General features: G+C 31.7%; 2 protein-coding genes across 4 annotated transcripts in view; both read right to left on the bottom strand.

The window, feature by feature from the left end:
- LOC129917926 (1-acylglycerol-3-phosphate O-acyltransferase Pnpla3) overlaps positions 1-4,962 on the bottom strand; it is a 33,905-nt gene extending 28,943 nt beyond the window's left edge. Inside the window, exon 1 of one of the 3 annotated variants that reach the window (XM_055998157.1) lies at positions 4,130-4,962. In XM_055998157.1, the coding sequence (XP_055854132.1) occupies positions 4,130-4,289 (160 nt within the window). In that variant the 5' untranslated portion in view covers positions 4,290-4,962. The remainder of the gene's footprint in view (positions 1-4,129) is intronic. The other 2 variants (XM_055998156.1, XM_055998155.1) reach the window with 2 other exon arrangements.
- A 5,981-nt stretch (positions 4,963-10,943) lies between these two features.
- Positions 10,944-17,231, bottom strand: LOC129918819 (tudor domain-containing protein 3). Its single transcript, XM_055999561.1, has 6 exons — positions 17,111-17,231; positions 16,954-17,029; positions 16,213-16,809; positions 15,835-16,161; positions 11,424-13,061; positions 10,944-11,358 (listed from the first exon to the last, which is right to left on the bottom strand). The coding sequence occupies exons 1-6, from the start codon at positions 17,143-17,145 to the stop codon at positions 11,056-11,058; spliced, it is 2,976 nt and encodes a 991-aa protein (XP_055855536.1). The 5' UTR covers positions 17,146-17,231; the 3' UTR covers positions 10,944-11,055.
- Positions 17,232-18,954: the final 1,723 nt, after the last annotated feature.

Genomic DNA, 18,954 nt, shown 5'->3' with positions numbered 1-18,954 from the left:
GAGATATTTAATAACAGTCATAATAATTCATCGTCAATTTGAACCCGAAGTGTGCCGGAATTTAAGGCGCACTCACTGCGCGAAGGGCCCTGATCTTATAGATGCAAATTTTTACATTCATCTTTTACGAACCCATTAATTTCGAAATCGAAACCATACATCATGACCTTTTTTATCATCCCAGTGTTATTTTTAAATAATATTGTCGTAGATTATAAACCATGGAGGTGTGTTCTATGGGCTTGTTCGATGAGCAAAAAAACCGGTCTGACACTGTTTACATCGAAGCAAGTTGAAAGGTTCATTTATTACTCTTTTTTCTTCGACATAATCATCTTACAGTTAACCTATCTAGTATATTCAAAATGCAGTATGTTTTTTTTGTGTATTCTCTTTTGTGTCATGTTTTTCCACTTCTCCTTTTTCTATGAGAAAGTTTGTATGAATGGGAGAACGCAAAAAAGGTAAACAAAATACCTACATAAATGGGATTTTGTGCGCATTTTCCTTTTGGAAGATATTTATTTCTTCTAGAAGGTTCGAGTAGTTTCGTTTACATTCGAGTAGGTAGGTCAAGGAACTGGAATGTTAATATGTAATTTGCAAGATACATAAATGAGATAGCGGTCAATGTGAAGAGTAAAGAAAGAAGAACAAATATTTCCAATTAATAAATCGAATGGGGATTAAATACGTACTTGGTTTTTTAACATTTAGAATAAACTGACGATAATGGTTTTCTATTTTAATTGGCTACTTCTTTAGTTGTGCTATGTCAAAAACCTAAACGTGTGTGCAAATAGATTAAAATTTGCCCTAACATCGAGTTAATCTAATTTTGCTAATCAATTTTCACCTTTTTTGGCCTAAAAATATATATTATTAAATAGGTACTTTCTCTCAATGGAATGGACAATTAACGTTGACTTTGATTTCTTTTTAGAAATAAAAATACAGCATGTAAGAAAATATATATTTTGTTTCTGTAAAAACTTTCCGTACAATTGCTATATCTTACTTAATAGAGCATTTAAATGCATTATACCTACTTGTTGGACCTTATTCTATACTATCAAGTTTTTTTTTATATTGTAGCAAGTTCTGGAAGTAATTGAGTATAATTGTATAACTCCATGATATAAATTAATAATATTGACAAGAGAATTAATTAAAATTAAATAAGATCGATTAAATATTATAATTCAATTAAATAATATAAAATTACGAAGTTGTACCTAATTAAAAGTTGACTTTGTATTTATTCATAACACAATGGTAATTTTGTATTGTTTGCTTTTTGCTTAATAAGTATAAATTACTCCAACAATGTGTTTCAATTTTTTGCGTAACGTTAAGAAATAAATAAAAGAAAATCTATTTTTTAAGTAGTTTTTGTTTAAATTAATAAAAAGTTTATGTAGGTAGCTATGTGTTATGAATAGAAAAAGATCGGATGATTTAATCAACTATCTTTATTTTAATTGCCCAAGGAACAAGTGGGTTTTAGGTGGCCCACTTGAGAAAATTTGACTGAAAACGGGTATAACTCAAATTCCTGGTTTTTGAGTTAATGCCATTACAGTGGAAACAATTATCTACATTCTTAATTTTTTAAATTAAAAGGATTTGCATCTTATCACACAGCTGATTCTTTTTCTTTAATTAAAGAAAATAGTATGGACAGTTGAAAATCTTGGAAATTTAAAACAGCTTTTCTGAAGAATTAAGATTTTTGCGTTATGCCAGTTTTCTAATGGTGTTTTCGTTTGGTAAAAAAATGAATTTATTTTTTTACCTTAATCTGTCAAAAAAACAATTTTTGATCTGTTCGACTAAAATTAAGTAGTCGCAACAACAGTTTTCTGAAAGATAACTGAATTTTTTGAATTGTTTACCAAACGAAAACACCATAAGACAGCGACGATATATGTGTGGATCAGAATCAAAACCCATTATATCCACTTTTCAAAAAAAATGACTTAGGTATGAGGTTTTGTTTCTATTATTCAAATACATACGTTGCGCCCAAGTTTGAGTCTCTAACTACATTTTTTGGAGTAGAAATCAGACCACGAAGTTAGAGGTTAGTTTCAAAACCCATTTTATCCACTCGAGTTTTTGTTTCAAAACCCATTATATCCAAACAATTTTATTCGCATCAAAATCCGTTATATCCATTCAAAATATTATTTCTAAAATAAATTTGAAATTCAAAAACCATTTTATCCATGGGATGAGATTAGATGGGAATATACGAAAATTTATACGGATTTTTGAAAAAAAAATTTCGGCATTTAGGTTTGAATTTATTTGTTCAAGAAAGTAGGAAATAAAGTTTTCTCGTTTTTAATTGAGTTTTTTTGAATGCCATATTTTCTTATTTTGGCCTGAAATTCAGAGGTGATTTTCAAAATCCATTCTATCCATATTTGTTTTGGGTATAACTCTAAAACTAAAACCCTCAGATCACGATTTCTGGACTTGAACTGTAGGGAATCCTAATTGAATCAATCCTGCATTTAAAAAAGTACTAAAAAATGTTTCGTTTACGAGATACAAGTTTTTCTCGATTTACTCGAAATAAAAAAAAAAGTGGATAAAATGGGTTTTGATTCTGATCCACAATGTATGTAGGGTAGAGTTGCCTAATTCCGGCCCTCTCCAGTAGCCGGCCACCTTTCAGAAAAATCGTTATACCTAACTAGTGATTTCGTACGATTTATTCTAAATTTTTGCTCTTATGCTGTTATTTTAAATGTTTCTCTTAAAATTACAATATTTTTATTATTCTTGTTATTCAGTTTTCTTAGAAAAAATAAGTTTTTGTGAAGTATGGTTTTTTTTTGTAATTTTACTGCCGAAACCCACTATCGTAATTAGTGTTTTGTGGAAACAATTTCGGAGCTAATGCTTTGAAATGTTGTTTCTTATTAAATATATATTATTCTTCAAATAAAATAGGTTTTAAATAGGAAAAAGATGTAAATTTTGGTAATTTTAAGGGGGGCCGGAGATAGAACAAAAAAAAAATCTTTGAAATTCAAGAGTTTCCTGTATTCGGCCCCCTTTTATTGATAAAAGTTTAAAAAATGGGGAAAAATAAATACATTTTTAAATCATTTGATGTTATAACTTATTAACAATCAAAATTGTTTCTAAATTCTTAAAACACAAAAATTTTAATAAAAACATTTAATTTATTTAAGCTTGACCTTATAAAGTCAGTGGCCGGAAATGGGACACTAGATGGCCGAAAATAGGAAACAAAGTCCGGACTTAGGAGAATCGGACTTTTTTATACAAAAACTTAAGTTAAATATTTTTGGGAACTATTATTAACTTTTTAACCATATCGAAAAACTAATAAATAAAGTACATTTTATTTCAAGAATTATTCGAAAATGTTGATATTTGACGTTGCTGTGCTTTATTTTATGAGACAGAATCCTTAAGGGACCGGCTACTAGCAACTCTACCCTATTCTAACAGTAAAAAAAAAAAAAACATATTTAAGCCGGTAAACCGAAGTTTTAGAAGTAACCTAAGTAATATCTATATTATGAATTAGTATGCAATTAGCTCTAAAATAGTATGAGACTGTGTTAAACAGTCTGGATTAACTTGACAAACAAAAATAATACTGAATTCCTTGTCAAGTTGAAGTTCAACGAAACGAAGAAGAAAGAGACGTCTTTTTGGTTTAATATTCGTAGGAACCAAAGATCTTCATATGATCTTGCGATGTAGAAAAAAAAACATGATAAGAGTAAAGACCAGTGTTGGAATCGGCTATTATAATTTGTGATCGGCAAAAATCACAAAAAAACGAAACGAAATCTGGATTGTTGCTATCAGTTTGCAGAAGGGACAAGCATCTAGCAAAGAACTCTAAATACTTGAGTTCCTCAAAGTAAAGAAACTAGCTTGGAGAGAAAATAATTAAAGATAATCTCAAATCAAACCCCAATGTCCAATCCGACTATATTTTGAATTCTAGAAAACTTCAACTTAAAAAGTTTACGCATCATTTTAGAAAAAGTCAACAAACTTAAAACAGGTATTTATTTTGAATAATAAACACGTAAACATAATAAAATTTTTAAAAATCAAGAAAAAACATATAACTTACCCAATGGCAAATCGCACAACAGACAACAAGCTGACAATGCGCCAGCCGATGCTCCGCCAATCTTGTCCAGCAGCAAATGCGGTGCGTATTTCTTAAAACACACCGACACACCAACATGATAAATGCCTAAAAAGCCACAGCCAGCAAATGATAGATTCATTGCACCGTCCGACGTCGAAACAAATTTAGAAAATGCGCAAAAAAAACGAACTTTGTAAACAAACAAACCGAGAAAAACTACAACAATTCTCGGTTCTATGACAGAGAGAAGAGGAATTCCGTCTACAAATGAGTAAAAGGCGTTGGTGGATGGATTAGGTCAGAATTTGAGAATCACTTCAACCGAGTAACCTAACAGAATTTTTTAGAAGGAAATAATTGATGTAATTTCGAAGAAAACTGAACAACTTTGTCAATTTTGATTTCTCACGCACTTTGTTTTTTCGTTTAGAGTGAATAAAGAATAGAATGAAAAATAAAACCCAAAAAATAGTTGTCGCTTATTTAATCCTGGCACTTGACAAAAATATTAAAAGAAAAAAAATTTGGAAGAGAAAATTGGTTTTTCTCTTCTTTCTCCACTCTCCTAGCAGCTTGATAAACACTAGAAAGTTGTTTGTTCGTTTATTTCGTCTTTTTCCTTTTAATTTTGTTTATTAAATTGATATAACAGCAGGGAAGTTTTTTTTTCACAGAAAATTAATTATTTTCTTTTTCTCAATAAATTTTTAATCGTTTTTTTTTTTTTTTTAATTTTATTTTATGCAACGAGAAGTAAATAAAATGAATGGGTTGTTAATTCGACCGTTACTTGATGAGTTCTCAAAACGAAATGCTGGGGAAATGAGAAATGTCATTTGTTTTATAACTGTTCGTTGTAGTTTGAGTGAAATGGTTGTATGTATTTTTGTAGTTTTTATTTTGTTTCGCTTGGTAGAGATGATAAGATAATTTTTGTTGTATTCTTTTGACGGTTAGTGGTGAGAGTAAAAGAGATAGAAATAGATGACGTGTTATTTTTTGTCAAACGAAAGTAGTGTGACCAGCAGAGTGTGGTTGATAAATTGATGTTCTTCATACAGCGCTACAGTGGCCAGAATTTGAACTTATTGAAGAATGTTTGTTTAGAGAAAATTTGGCATAATCTTGTGTACATTTCTGAAATTGAAATTTGTTCTCAGGATAATTCGAAGTTTGATAGGATAAAAAAAAGCAATTCAAAATTGACTAAAGGTTGTTTTTCTCAAAAACAGCTGCCACACTTTTTATTTAACGAAAAAACATAGCAAGATGTTGCTAATGTGGCAAGTAAGGTCGTACTTTTAAAATAAAACTGTTATTAACGTTACTTTTCATAACACCGTTTTATTTATAAATGCATTTCTCGTATTGTAATCGATTTTAATTAGAAATGCTTATGCTTTTTAAATAAAAAGTTAGTAAATGTAATTATTGTAGGTATATACATATAAAAATAAAATTTAAAAAAAACACATAAAAATCGTTTTTTAAAGGAAAAAAAACATCTGAAATCAAATTGATCTCTAAAAAAAAACATGCAATTTTATTTGATTTATTAAGATACCTACATTTTTAGAAAAACAAAATTCAAAATCGTTAGAGCCGTTTTTTACAAAACTAAATTTTTTATAAACAATTTTTTGGGTACTTTTTACCCTTTTATTTTTTTTGTTAATAAAATTGGTATGCCATTTTGTTAAAAATATAAAATCAAAATTTCAAAAAATTCAATGTCCCATTTCGAAAATTTAATTTTTCGAAAAAAAATTTTCAAGATTTTTTATAAAATCTAAAAATTTAATTTTTTTAAATTGTATTTTAAATTTATATGTACATAAATGGTATAAGTGCTTTAGCATAAAAATTGTTGAAATCGATTTATTAGTTTAGAAGAAAAACAGATTTAAAAAAAACCGGTTCTATGGCAGGTTCCATTAATAATGATTTTCGAAAAAAAAAATCCATTAAAAGATGTAAACTGTATTTATTAAACTAACATGATTTTTTTTTACAAAATCGTTGGAGCCATTTTTGAAAGCCATTTTTGCCATTTTTGCCATTTTTCCATTATTTTTGGTCCAAAAAAATCATTTCCAAAAACCCCTCTGGAGAGTCACAAAAAAACGAAAACGAATTGAAGTCTCCAAAGTCAACAGCGGACATGCTAACGAAAACATATCGTCAGGCATTATAGCAAAGTAAAAATAATAGAAATATAAATCAAAAAATTCAAGAAAAAACATCCGAAAATAAGTTTTAAAGCAAAAACAAAACAAATTTAATTTCGTTCAAGATTTCGTATTTCGATATTTCAAAATCTTAAAAATCCCAAAAACTTATAGACCGAGAGCCGACAGCATATTTTGGCAGTTTTGATATAACCGAAATTCGAGTGTGCACATATCTAGATATGCACCACAGTATGTCAACGGAACAAGTCTGGCAGTGATCTTTTTCAGCTTTCCCTTGCCAGACCGCTTTAAAGCATTTTTAAGTGCATTTTTCTAATAAAAAACCTAATTACTTATTTTCTGTTAGGTATAACCGTATGATGGTAACAAATTAATATTCTATGTCTATTCCAGGTCCAGAAAATATAATTTTTAGCCAGCTATTTTTTAGCCTTCCCTCTGCCAGACGCATCCAAAGTGCAGTCAAAAATCAACTTTTGGCGTTTTACTAGGTATTACCCCAATAAATGATACACCAAAAAATCATAAAAAATCCCCTGATTTCAAAAATTTGGGTACCAGAAGTTTTTTTTTAGCTTTCGCCCCGCCAGACCGCTTTGAAGCATTTTGAAATGCATTTTTCTAATAAAAAACCTAATAGCTTATTTTCTGTTGGGTATAACCGTATGATGGTAACAAATTAAAATTCTATGTCTATTCCTGGTTTAGAAAATATAAGTTTAAGCCAGATATTTTTCAGCCTTCCCTCTGCCAGACGCCCTTAAAGGTTTCCCAAACAGGTTTTTCCATAGAAAAAACACCTAGTTTCTGTTTTTTTCTTATAAAATTGAAATAATATTTTTTTGTTTAGAGTAACCATATGATGGCCAAATATTAACTTTCTCTGCCTTTTCCTGATTTAGAAAATGTAAGTTTAAGCCAGTTTTGTTTCAGCCTACCCTCTGCCAGACGCCCTAAAAGGTATCTCAATAGTACGGAAAAGTTAGATTTTGCTATATGGGGCATGGGGGTCTGGGAAAAAATCCGAAATGCATTTTGTCTTCAGGGATTAAAAGAGCATAAACCCAGGGATCGAAAGAGTCTAAAACCACATTTTGTACAACCGCACCAAGAATCATTTTGTTTGTCCCTATACAAAAAATTGCAATTTTTTGAAGTTTTTTGCCTACAGATCGAAAACGGTCTGTCAAATCGAAAAACCAATATTGTAACAAATGAAGGTAATTAAAAGATCTACAACTTTTACAACGAACAAATTTTTTAAAAAACGCTCAAGTAAAAGAGATATGACAAAAATAAGAAAATCACTTTTTGATGTGTTTAAAAAAAAACACCCTAACTTTTAAACCAAAGGGATAAAAATGTTATTTAACATATATTGTAGAAAATTAAATTATTTCAAGTTTGTCATACATTGTTTTTTTTTGTAGGTTCAAAAATACGCGAGTTATGTGAAAAACTAAAATTTATATTAAAAAAAAAATGGCGGCCAAATGACTCTTAGTGCGATTGAACAAAATTTGGTTTACGACTCGTGTCTTTATGCCTTTCGAGCGCTGAAGTCAAAATGCATTTAGGATTTTTTCCCAGACCCCCATGCCCCTTATAGCAAAATCTAACTTTCCCGTACTATTGAGATACCTTTTAGGGCGTCTGGCAGAGGGTAGGCTGAAACAAAACTGGATTAAACTTACATTTTCTAAATCAGGAAAAGGCAGAGAAAGTTAATATTTGGCCATCATATGGTTACTCTAAACAAAAAAATATTATTTCAATTTTATAAGAAATAAATTGCACGACTGGGGTCGCACGTACTTGCTCTTATGCTTAAAGTAACTATAATGTTAAAGCTTTTTATTCAAGAAATTTAAAATTCGATATTTTGAAGAAATTTCATAAGTAGTATAAAAAAATTAAATCTGTTTTTATAATTAATAAAACTCCGTTTTAAAATATCTTAAAAAAAAAAAACAAATATGCCATTTTATTTCTCGTATAAAAAGGTATTTTTAGAAAAAAAATTTTGAAAATTGTAGGAGCCGTTTTTTAAAAAAATAATTTTTTATATATAAAATTTTTTTAACATTTTTCAAAAAAAAAGTTGGTATGCCATTTTGAAGAAATAATTAATTTACACATAAAAACTAAATTTCAAAATTTTTCATTGATCCGTTTTCAAAAAATTGATTTTTCAAAAAAAATTTTTGAAATATTTTTTAAAAAACCAAAAATGCGTTTTTTGAAAATTTTCTAAAATTTTAATATTATCTTTACTTACACACTTTTGTATAAAAATTTTCATTTAAATCGGGTTAATTTTGTACGAGATATTCAGAAACGAAAAAAACCGTTCTATGACAGGTACCGTTAATAACGGTACAAAAAATATTTTTTTTATTTAAAAAGTTGGCCCTTATGTGTAGTACTACACACAAAAATTTTAATCAAAATCTTTAGAGCCGTTTTTGAAAAAAATTAACTTTTCTATTTCCGTTATATGGCAGGTACCGTTAGTTTTGGTCATAAAAAAAAAATTTAAATTTCCCCTCTAGGGAATCACCAAAAACTGCTAACTACCAAGTTTGAAGAAAATCACTTCACTCGTTTAGGCTGCAGCTCCAGATAGAGACAGACGGACAGACAGACAGACAGACAGAATTGCCGGACCCACTTTTTTGGCATTCTCCATCATCGTAATGTCATGTAAAATTGTTATCTCGAGTTCGATTTTTTTTACGAATCCTAAACTTGCCCTATAGTACCTATATCGCAAGTAAAAAACAGAAACTAGGTGTTTTTTCTATGGAAAAACCTGTTTGGGAAACCTTTAAGGGCGTCTGGCAGAGGGAAGGCTGAAAAATATCTGGCTTAAACTTATATTTTCTAAACCAGGAATAGACATAGAATATTAATTTGTTACCATCATACGGTTATACCTAACAGAAAATAAGTAATTAGGTTTTTTATTAGAAAAATGCACTTAAAAATGCTTTAAAGCGGTCTGGCGGGGGGAAAGCTGAAAAAGAAACTTGCGGTACCCACAGATTCGAAATCAGGGGATTTTTTATGATTTTTTGGTGTATCATTTATTCGGTTATACCAAAACGCCAAAAATTGATTTTTTGCTGCACTTTGGATGCGTCTGGCAAGGGAAAGCTGAAAAAGATCACTGCCAGACTTGTTCCGTTGACATTCTGTGGTGCATATCTAGATATGTGCACACTCGAATTTCGGTTATATCAAAACTGCCAAAATATGCTGTCGGCTCTTAGACTATTAAGATGGGATTGCTTTGGTACCAATAGTATACATATTCGGATGTTATTGAGCTCTATCGTGAGTTTCACGTGGAATGTTTTCCACCCGGAATATTTTTGTTCGCCCGGAATTTCAAAAGCTTTCATGAGTTTCATCCGAAGGTTCCGCTAAACTAGTTTCTTCTTCGGAACTAAAATTTAAGTGAGATAAGAGCTGTCGAACATTTCGCAAATTACTTAAAAAAAGTTAAAAATAAAGAAAAATGTCTGAACGTGAACAACTTTTCGCCCGGAACTCACAATAGGGGAAAAGTGAAATTGAATTTTTCTGGGTGGAATCTTGTCCACCTGAAACTGACGATAGTGCTGATGGTTTTTCAATGTCCAATCATGTTATCAGAGTCTCTGCTGTTATGATATTATATGAGTCGTTATTTGTAAGTGGTATAAGTCCATTAAAAAAAAAACGGGTAAATTGAATTTGAAAATAATCGCACTTCTCTTTTCTTAATAAAATATTGCATCCATTAGATGTGTAAGTTATTCCACTTTATGTTTTTACAAAAAATCCGTTAAATTGTTGTGTTTAGTTAAACAAAAATTTACATTTTTTTTAAATCATGGAATATGTGAATTATACCACTTTCAAATATAACGACTCATATAATTTCATTTCCATTTTTTATTGGTATAAAAAGAGATGAAGTGTTCTACAATATTATTTTTTTCATTTCGAAACGTTTTTGAATTTTTGAAAATTGGAATGCTCATTGGTTATTGAAATGCATCAACAAAAAAAACGCTTATGATATGATTGGGCATTCACAAACAATAACATCAATTTTAGATACTAGTAATATCGAATTGCAAACTATCGGTCTATAGAAAGTCTGTAGTGTGCGGAGCATTGAATAATTACAATTTGTAATTATTCAATGTTGTGGAGGTTCATGGAATATTATTGATCTTTTCAATCCAAACACACTTAAATATTTCAAATCATAACTGACTTTGTTGTTTGTTGTAATAAAAACAAAAAAAAAAATATGAATTTATTATATTTTTGCCAATGTATACATTGTTAATAATAAATATATTTTATACTTATTGTTAGTGTTTATAATATATATTTCAATCAAGTTTTATTATTTTTTTTTTGTTTTATTTTTATTATTATTTTTTTTTTTGAAGAACACGAATTTTTTGTTTTCACACATATCATAAATAATAGATAATAATAAATGTTCCATGCAGGTTTATATTATTTTTTTTTTTTTGATTTTTTGAAACATACAATTTAAAATATAACACATTTTTGTATGTTTTTTTTTATTTTTTTGCTCATTTGCTGAGAAGAAGGGGCGAGAGGGGGGAGATTATCAACGTACTTAATTTTTTTTTTTAATTTTCTTTTTTATTTTAAATCAATTGACAGGAATGGGGCTAGGATCTACCATTAATTATCTCTCTTTGGAGGTGGAACATAAACTTGTCTCTCGCCACGATAACGATTTGGAACACCACGGCTAAGCATTGACGACTGCTGTTGTTGTTGCTGCTGTTGATGTTGCTGTTGTTGAGGGGCAACAGAAACTGGCGGAACATGTTGCATATTATTATTCGAAAAATTAATCGTCCGATTTTGAGCATCGGTAATCGGAAGACAATCAGTTTTTAAGACTTCCTCATGATTACCATAGCCAAGGAATAAAACAACACAAGTTTTATCAGATATTCCTGTAATCTCAGCTTCATAGTACTAAAAGAAAAAGAGAGAAGAATGAAGATTTAAAGAGAAAATAATGGAATGAGAAAAAATGTTACCCTTCCATCATCCCAATATTTAGCCAAACATCGATCACCAATTTTCCAATTCCAATTTTCACCGGGAATCATACCAAATGCTGACGGGGAATGCGTGGGTGGTGCAACACCTTGGGGAACCACATACGTGGTAGTGGTAAATGGTTGTGGGGCCATATGCATAGCCGATGGAGGTGGTCCTGAAAGGAATTGTGGCTGCTGCGCCGCCACTGATGGTGGGACTACTCCGACTTGCGATGGTGGTCCTGTTGGGACACCCTGGCTCTTGAGCAGGGTTAAAGCAAATTCATTGGTTTCCTTGGCTTGGAAACCGATTATTTTACTGGGATCATAGTTGAAACCATTTGGCAGCGGTCCGAAAGTTTGTTGTAACTTTTGGGTTGTTGTCGAATTCATTGGTGGTGGTTGTTGGTATTGTTGTTGTTGTTGTTTCGACTGTTGTTGTTGTTGCTGCTGTTGTTGTTGGTGTTGTTGTTGAGCATAATTCTGCTGCTGCTGATGATGTCGTTGATGATGCTGCTGTTGCTGTTGTTGGGGTTGCTGCTGCTGTTGTTGATTATGGCTCCTAGATGATGATGGCCCTGATCGAGTCTTTTCGATTTTCATCTTGGATGTACTCTCGACAAGCTTATTTACGCGGGCTGTGTGCTCATTGTTGTTGGAGTTGTTATTCGAGCTACTGTTAGTGTTATGGGTTGCATTATGGCTTGTGTTATTGTTGTTGTTGTTCTGGTTTGAAGAAGCATTATAACCAGACTGCTGCCGATTGTTATCATAACTCTGGCGATTGTTTCCACTGTTATGCTGATAGTTTGTGGAGTTTTCCTTCTGCTGTTGGTAGCGTGATGTTGTCGCTTCTTTCCCATTAGCAGCCGTTTTTTGCTCATAACCATTCCGTTGCGGTTGTTGATCCTGTCGATTTTCATGGCGATGTTGATTCTGCTGATCTTTCTGATTGTGATAATCGTTATACCTTCGATTATCATATCCACCGCTTGAGGATCCTCCGCGACCACCAGAATAATTATTATTATTATGCTGTGAGCCACGCCCACCGCCTCTACCACTGCTGTAGCCAGAACTAGTCTTCTGATCGCGATGTCGTTCGGAACTCTCTTCAAATGGCTGATTTGGTCTACCATGGAATGGATTTCCACTTCCACCAGTACCTCCCGTGTTTCCACCAACACTACCACCACGTCCGCCACGGCTCGAATTCGAATATCGATTGTAACGCTCTTCATTGGGATGTGAACTATTTCGGGTGGCAAAGCTCGATGAGAGATTATTTTCAAATTTCGGTCGATTCGAGTTCGAGGTGTGGTTATTTTGCTCTTGAGATTTAACCGACGAACTGCTGTCATGATTTTGATGAATTTGCGGCTGCTGCTGATGGTGGTTCTGGTGTTGTTGTTGCTGCTGCTGCTTACGATCGTGGTATGATGTATTCGAATTTGACGAGGAATTGTAATACGGTTTGGTGGTGGTAGAGGAAGATGGTTCACTGCCGGCTTTGGTCATTGGACGTGACGAGTAACTCTGGTGCGATGAGTTACTATGGGAGGCAAATGGCGGTGCTGCGGTGGTTGTTGTTGTTGTGGTTGAGGATTGGGATAACGTTGGTGTTTGTTCCGCGTTCTTTAAGAGAAAGCAAAATTTATTTATTTATTTCAAAAGATATTGGTTACAAAATAAAAATAAATCTCGTAAAATTGTGAAGTTAATAAATGGAAAAAATTAAGTATACACTTTAATCATTAATTCAATATGAACCAAAGTATCTATTGTGTTGAAAAAAACAAAACAAGAATGAGATATAACAATACGAAAAGAGAGGTACTCATCACTTTGACTTGAGAAGTATTTTAGTAAAATTTTATGTATGTTGTCCATTTATCTTAAATTTGAGGGAAGTAAGTTCCAAAAGCGTATAGCTACTACAAAGAACTGTCTTTGTGATACCAAAAATTTAAAATGATGTACAATGATCTGTATGCCGAAAATTGCAAGTTATTATACAGAATAGTTTAACTGTGCAATAAATTTTTCGAGTGATGATCTTAGATAAATGTGAAATGTGTTCGAATCAGCGTAGACCATAAATGTATCTAATTATACTGTTATCTATGGATTTCACTTTCAATATAGATATAAATGAGTGGAATGGATTGCATAGTATCTTACTATGGAGCGAGGCTACTACCAAAGCCAAATTATTCCAATTCCATGACGAGTACTGTAATTTGTTGTACACCGAAGTACCAAACTATTTCGACGACACGAACTCTCGGGATATGATCAGTCTCATCATAAAGGCTCGTTGTGAACTTCTTAATATCAATGGAAGAGCATTCCAAAGGGACACCAATGATATATGTACACTTTGCAACCTCGATGCATCTGAAAACACTTTTCAATTTATTGGAATATGCCCTATTTTTAAAGGATACAGACTTAAATTTCTTGGTAACTACGTGTTTTCACACTCTCCAATCCTAAACATCCTAAATGGAAATTGCTATGATAATCTTTATTAAAAGCTGCACTTAAATATCACTACCTCATTTTAAATGAATTTTCTTTAACAAATTAACTCTTAAGCTTAATATTTTTGTAATGTCACTTTTTTAACCTGACACAACTTAGAGCGGAATCCAGAGTCGTCACTGAAGTAAAAATCTTACTCAAGTGAACATTTGCTCTTGCGTTTGGCCCACTTCAGCTACTCATTACGTTAAGAAAACCTAAGAGTTTCTTTACTTTTAGCTTATGAATTCCAACTGAGGAATTTTTGAGCAAACACTCAGAAAGTCAATCTCAAACTTGTGCTTTCGAATTTCGATCTTAATGTTATTTTCTAAACTAATTTTTATATAGCAGCTAAAGCCATGTTTTTGTTTATCACTTTTCATGAAAATAAAAATTATATCTATCTATTTATCTACTGTTGAAAGCTACATTTAGTTTTAGTTTTCTTTTACTTTCCGCAGATATAAAAAAGGTTGCATCCATTGAAAAGGATTTAAATGGCCAAGGACTTCGCTAACATAATTTTAGTTCTTAAAGGTGTAATGCTTGAACTATTCATAATGAGCGTAGAAAACCATAAGTATATGTCATACCAAAAACTTCTTTTATAATGATCATTCCAGGAAAGGTTTGGATTGAGCACTATGCATAAGCTTTTTGCCGAGTCTACGTACTGAATATCTACGTTATGTACAAGTAATAGATGGAAAGTACGAAATATATTATTTGTTACTAGGATTTAATATTAGGTTGCTTTGCAATGACCAGTTAGAAATGTTTTTAATATCCTGGTTAATATTAGCCACACAATTCTCAATAAGACCAAGAGGACATCGACGACATATACACGTATGGACAGATAAATAGCAGGCTTTTGAGAAAAGGCATGCGATTCGAATTTCACATTATAATTAAAATTTTTTTTTGGGTATATTGTCAAAATAAAGAGACCGTCAAAAAACGTCTTAAAAGTACCGTTATTTTCTTGAATATTAATTGAAAAACAAAGAATTAGTTTCGATCTTCACAGTTAAGAAAATATCCTTCTCAAACTTTGAATTTTTCGCGTAAATGGTGAATAAAGCCATTTATTTTTTAAGAGCAAATAGAATTTTTAACTCTGAAATAAATTGCACGAACCACTTCCCTTGCTAATTAGGACCTTTGAAGTCTTATCGCACGATTATGGCTGAAGTAGACAAAGAATTCGGTGAAAAAAGTGTCAAGTTGTATAGACGGGTAAGCTAGCCAAACCCAACATTATAAAAAAAAACCATCAAAGATCGCCTTTTTTGGACGAAAAAATCTATGTTTGCACCTGTCCAGGATCTTTAGTCCATAGAACATTTATGGAATAATGTCAAACAAAATTTTAATCAAAGGAGCGTGGTACTCTACTACAGATAGTAGTTGCCAGAAGTTAATTGAAATTTTACCAAAGTATACCCAAACAATTCAGAAAAATAGTTTTTCTTACAATTTCCAATAAATTCAGTGGTTAACTAAAAAAGTAAGTTTGTTAGTATTAACCACTGAATTTATTTGGAAATTATAAGAAAAATTGTTCATAGCGAAACGCTTTGGAGTTGGTCACTTGACCTTTAAAATTAAATGTATACGATCTAGACATTTTTCAAACCTCGGTCTAGTTTTTTTCATTTGAAAACGAAACAAGACCATAAGAAGCTAACAAATCTAGATAACTTCCGACAAATTCGCTATCTTCTAACACATTTATATTTAAATTACCCAAAATCAACAAGTTCTTCGTTTTCTCAAAACTTTTATATAAAAACTGTAGAATTGAACAAATAAAGCCTATATAAACATAAAATACCAAAAATTTTCGAATTAACTTTTAAGAAAAAAATTAAAAACTTACACTTGGCAGTTTATCGGTGAGAAAATCAAACAGTGATACATTAGCAGCCGGTTTAGCTGTTCCAGCAACTTCAACTTCCTTCCCACGTTTGCTACCAATTTCCTTGGAACCTCTCTTATTTCCACCCATCGGAGCAGACTTGAATTTATCGCGAAAATCTTCTCGATTTTTAAAATCATCCGAACGACGTTTGAGATTATACAAAGCTCTTTCAAGGCTATTTCCAGTTTGTCGTAAGGCATTCTTAGCCTCTTCTTCAGTAAATCCTTTTTCAAGAATCTTTTTCACATTATGATCAAGTATTTGATGGTTGCCACCTCCAAATATCTATTTAAAAAGGTATTTTAAAAAATAAGAATGGGAATGTATCAAATTTACCTTCTTGCCACCAACTTTGGCAGCCTCCGCAATAGCTTCACTCCTCATCGCATTAAACTCATCATTTTCCTTGCCACTTTCCTTCTCCTTTTCCACCTGGGCCAAGCTCTTAAAATTCTTATCATTATTAACAGGTTGTTGCATCTTTTGGCCAAATGCAATCCATGGTGGTGGACCCGAACCCGTGCCAGTATGTTGCCTACCCGATTTGGCATACTTTTGCAATGACCTTGTCATTTCCCATTTCTCAACCAAAGCCGCAACTTTGCCACCCAAAACCTGAATGTCGACAGGTTTCATAACAATCATTCCTTGCATTAAAGGAATTTGTTTGCATTTAAAATGGATTTTGGTGCCGGGCGGAGTGTTCATTGACAACACAGAAATGTGTTCCAATTCGAGAGCTTGCATAAGAGTCACGCCATCGGACAATTCAATTTGTAAGAATCTAGGTGCGGCTTTGGAATCTTCGTTAGCCTTTGGCGCGGATATATTACGAATACGTTGAACTTGGAGAACAATATTCCCTGGGAAAGATTCATCTTTTTTCGATAGCTCGGGTGGCAGAGCGCCGCCAGCTATTTCACGAAAATCAAACTAAACAAAATACAGACAGAAAATCAAGGAAAAAGAGAAGACGAATGAAAATAAATAAAAATTGTTCTTTCTTATATTCTATATAAATTATTATTAAATTAAATTCTTTTAGTATGTATGTTTTTTTGTGTGTTATTTTCTTACATCGAGGGCGGCGGAAATAATTTTCTTCAGATCGTTGTTGTCCGGTAATTTTTTTAATCCATCTTCTGTCAAGTACCTTGGAGGGAATTTTATTCATTATAAAAATTATATTATTTTGTTTAGAAATATGTATTGTATGGATTTGATTAATATTTACCAGCCTTGATCTTTTAATTTGTCAAGAATTTCCATTTTTTTAATATGTTTAATATTTTGGAAAAAATAGAACTGTGAAGAAATTTTTTTTTTACTTTTCACGTCTCTCTAAACAAATCTTACAAGAAATGTCAAAATTTTTAATAGATTTCGTTAAATATTTTCGGTAAATTTTGTTTTTTTTTTTTTTTTTGCAAAATGATATGGATGAATTTTGACGTTGAGTTGAGAGGTTTTCGTGTGAGTGAGGTTGGTGAGGTGTTGGGTAGAAGTTGGGAAGACGTTACTTTTTGAAAAAGAAAAAAAATCTATTTGAGGCTTTTTTTGTAGAAGAATAAAAATAAATAGACACAAAATAGATATAAATATAATTTTTTACGACTCTCGCAAATTATTTCATTTCGAAGAAATTTCCAATACGATTTGACATTCGAAATCAGCACCTCTGAGGTGCGTTCTTTTTCTAACAATAACTACCTAACTATTAGCTGCGTTCCTTTGGAAATATCTATCTACTTTTTAGTACTTAAAGCTGCTTTGAACTACTTTTTCAGTATAGCAAAAGTAATTCAAATTAGTTTTAAGTACTAGAAAGTAGATAAATATTTCTAAAGGAACGCAGCTATTGTTATCTATCGTTAACTTTTGTCGTTCCTAAACTACAAAATAGTTACGATTTGTAACTATTTGACAGATGAACATCGTTATCCTAAACTCGTTTTGAAGTGTCAAATAGTTACAAATCGTAACTATTTCCAACTCACCTCCATGATATGAGTTGAACATTCATAAGATTGTTGATGTGTCAAAGTGGATGTTTTGTTTACAAAACGAACACAAAGATTTTTTTCTTTTGAAATAAGCGGAAAAAATGAAAATAAAAAGAGATTTTTGTAATTTTATGATGAGAGAGAATTTATTTTCATTAAAAAAACATGATTTTTTTGTTACAATTATGCAAATAAAAGTATTCTCAAAACAATTTTTTTTTATGGTTTGACAGTTTAACAATAACTAACAATAAATTGTTCCTAAATGATTTGTTAAAAACCCAACAATTTCTAACAATGACACATCAACAATATTTTTTGACATAACAACCATAGTTGACTATTGTTAGAAAAAGAATGCTGATCTGATTTACAAAATCATTACAAATTTTGGCTGTAGGCTATAACTTGAACTTCATTTGCACGAATGAGGTTGGAAAAGAAGTCATTTCTACGAACGCACTTTTAATACTTCATTGTGAATAGGTCACATGTTTTCTGTATTATGAGAGAAGGAAAGGAGATGTGCCCTATGGAGGCTGATGGAGTGTTGTTTCTTCTCATTCCCATACAAAATTAAAAAAAACATGCTTCTTGATAAATTGAAATGATTACTTCACAGTTTTGCAGGCCAAAGTAACAATTTGGCTTGGATCCGGTCCATTTTTCTCAATCCGACAAGCTAGAGTTTGTATAGGTTTAGTCTAAGGCTTGATTACGGAAGTCAATTGTCAACCATTTTTTAAGGAATGGAGGTCTCCTTAATGCCGACTTTTCACGAGTCGATTTTTGTCTTGTGGTGAAGCTTTTCGGGGTAAGTCGACTCGTGTGAACGTAAGTCACCTACGACTAAAATGACAATCGCCATAGAAGAATCCTAGTCGACTTTAGCCGTGTGACATATCGTGCGGCTTAAATCGACTCGTGAAAAGTCGACATAAGACTTTTCCTAGAAGTGTTTAGAGAAAGCCTTGTAATTTTAAGTTAAAAAAGGCCTTTTTAAGACCTTTTTGAATCGTTTTAAAGAAGCCTCGTATTTTCAAGTGACAGAAGGCCTCTATAAGACCTATTCCAA

This window comes from Episyrphus balteatus, chromosome 4, assembly GCF_945859705.1.
Source record: "Episyrphus balteatus chromosome 4, idEpiBalt1.1, whole genome shotgun sequence".
Classification (NCBI taxonomy): Eukaryota; Metazoa; Arthropoda; class Insecta; order Diptera; family Syrphidae; genus Episyrphus; species Episyrphus balteatus.
The sequence above is the reverse complement of the archived record's forward strand: the minus strand, read 5'-3'. Positions and strand labels throughout refer to the sequence as shown.

Coding starts and splice junctions, on each gene's coding strand:
- LOC129918819 (XM_055999561.1), bottom strand. CDS start 17,145: ATGGAAATTCTTGACAAATTAAAAGATCAAGGCTG. Junction 16,162..16,212: donor CCAAAGTTGGTGGCAAGAAG/GTAAATTTGATA, acceptor CTTTTTAAATAG/ATATTTGGAGGTGGCAACCA. Junction 13,062..15,834: donor TCACCGATAAACTGCCAAGT/GTAAGTTTTTAA, acceptor TTTCTCTTAAAG/AACGCGGAACAAACACCAAC.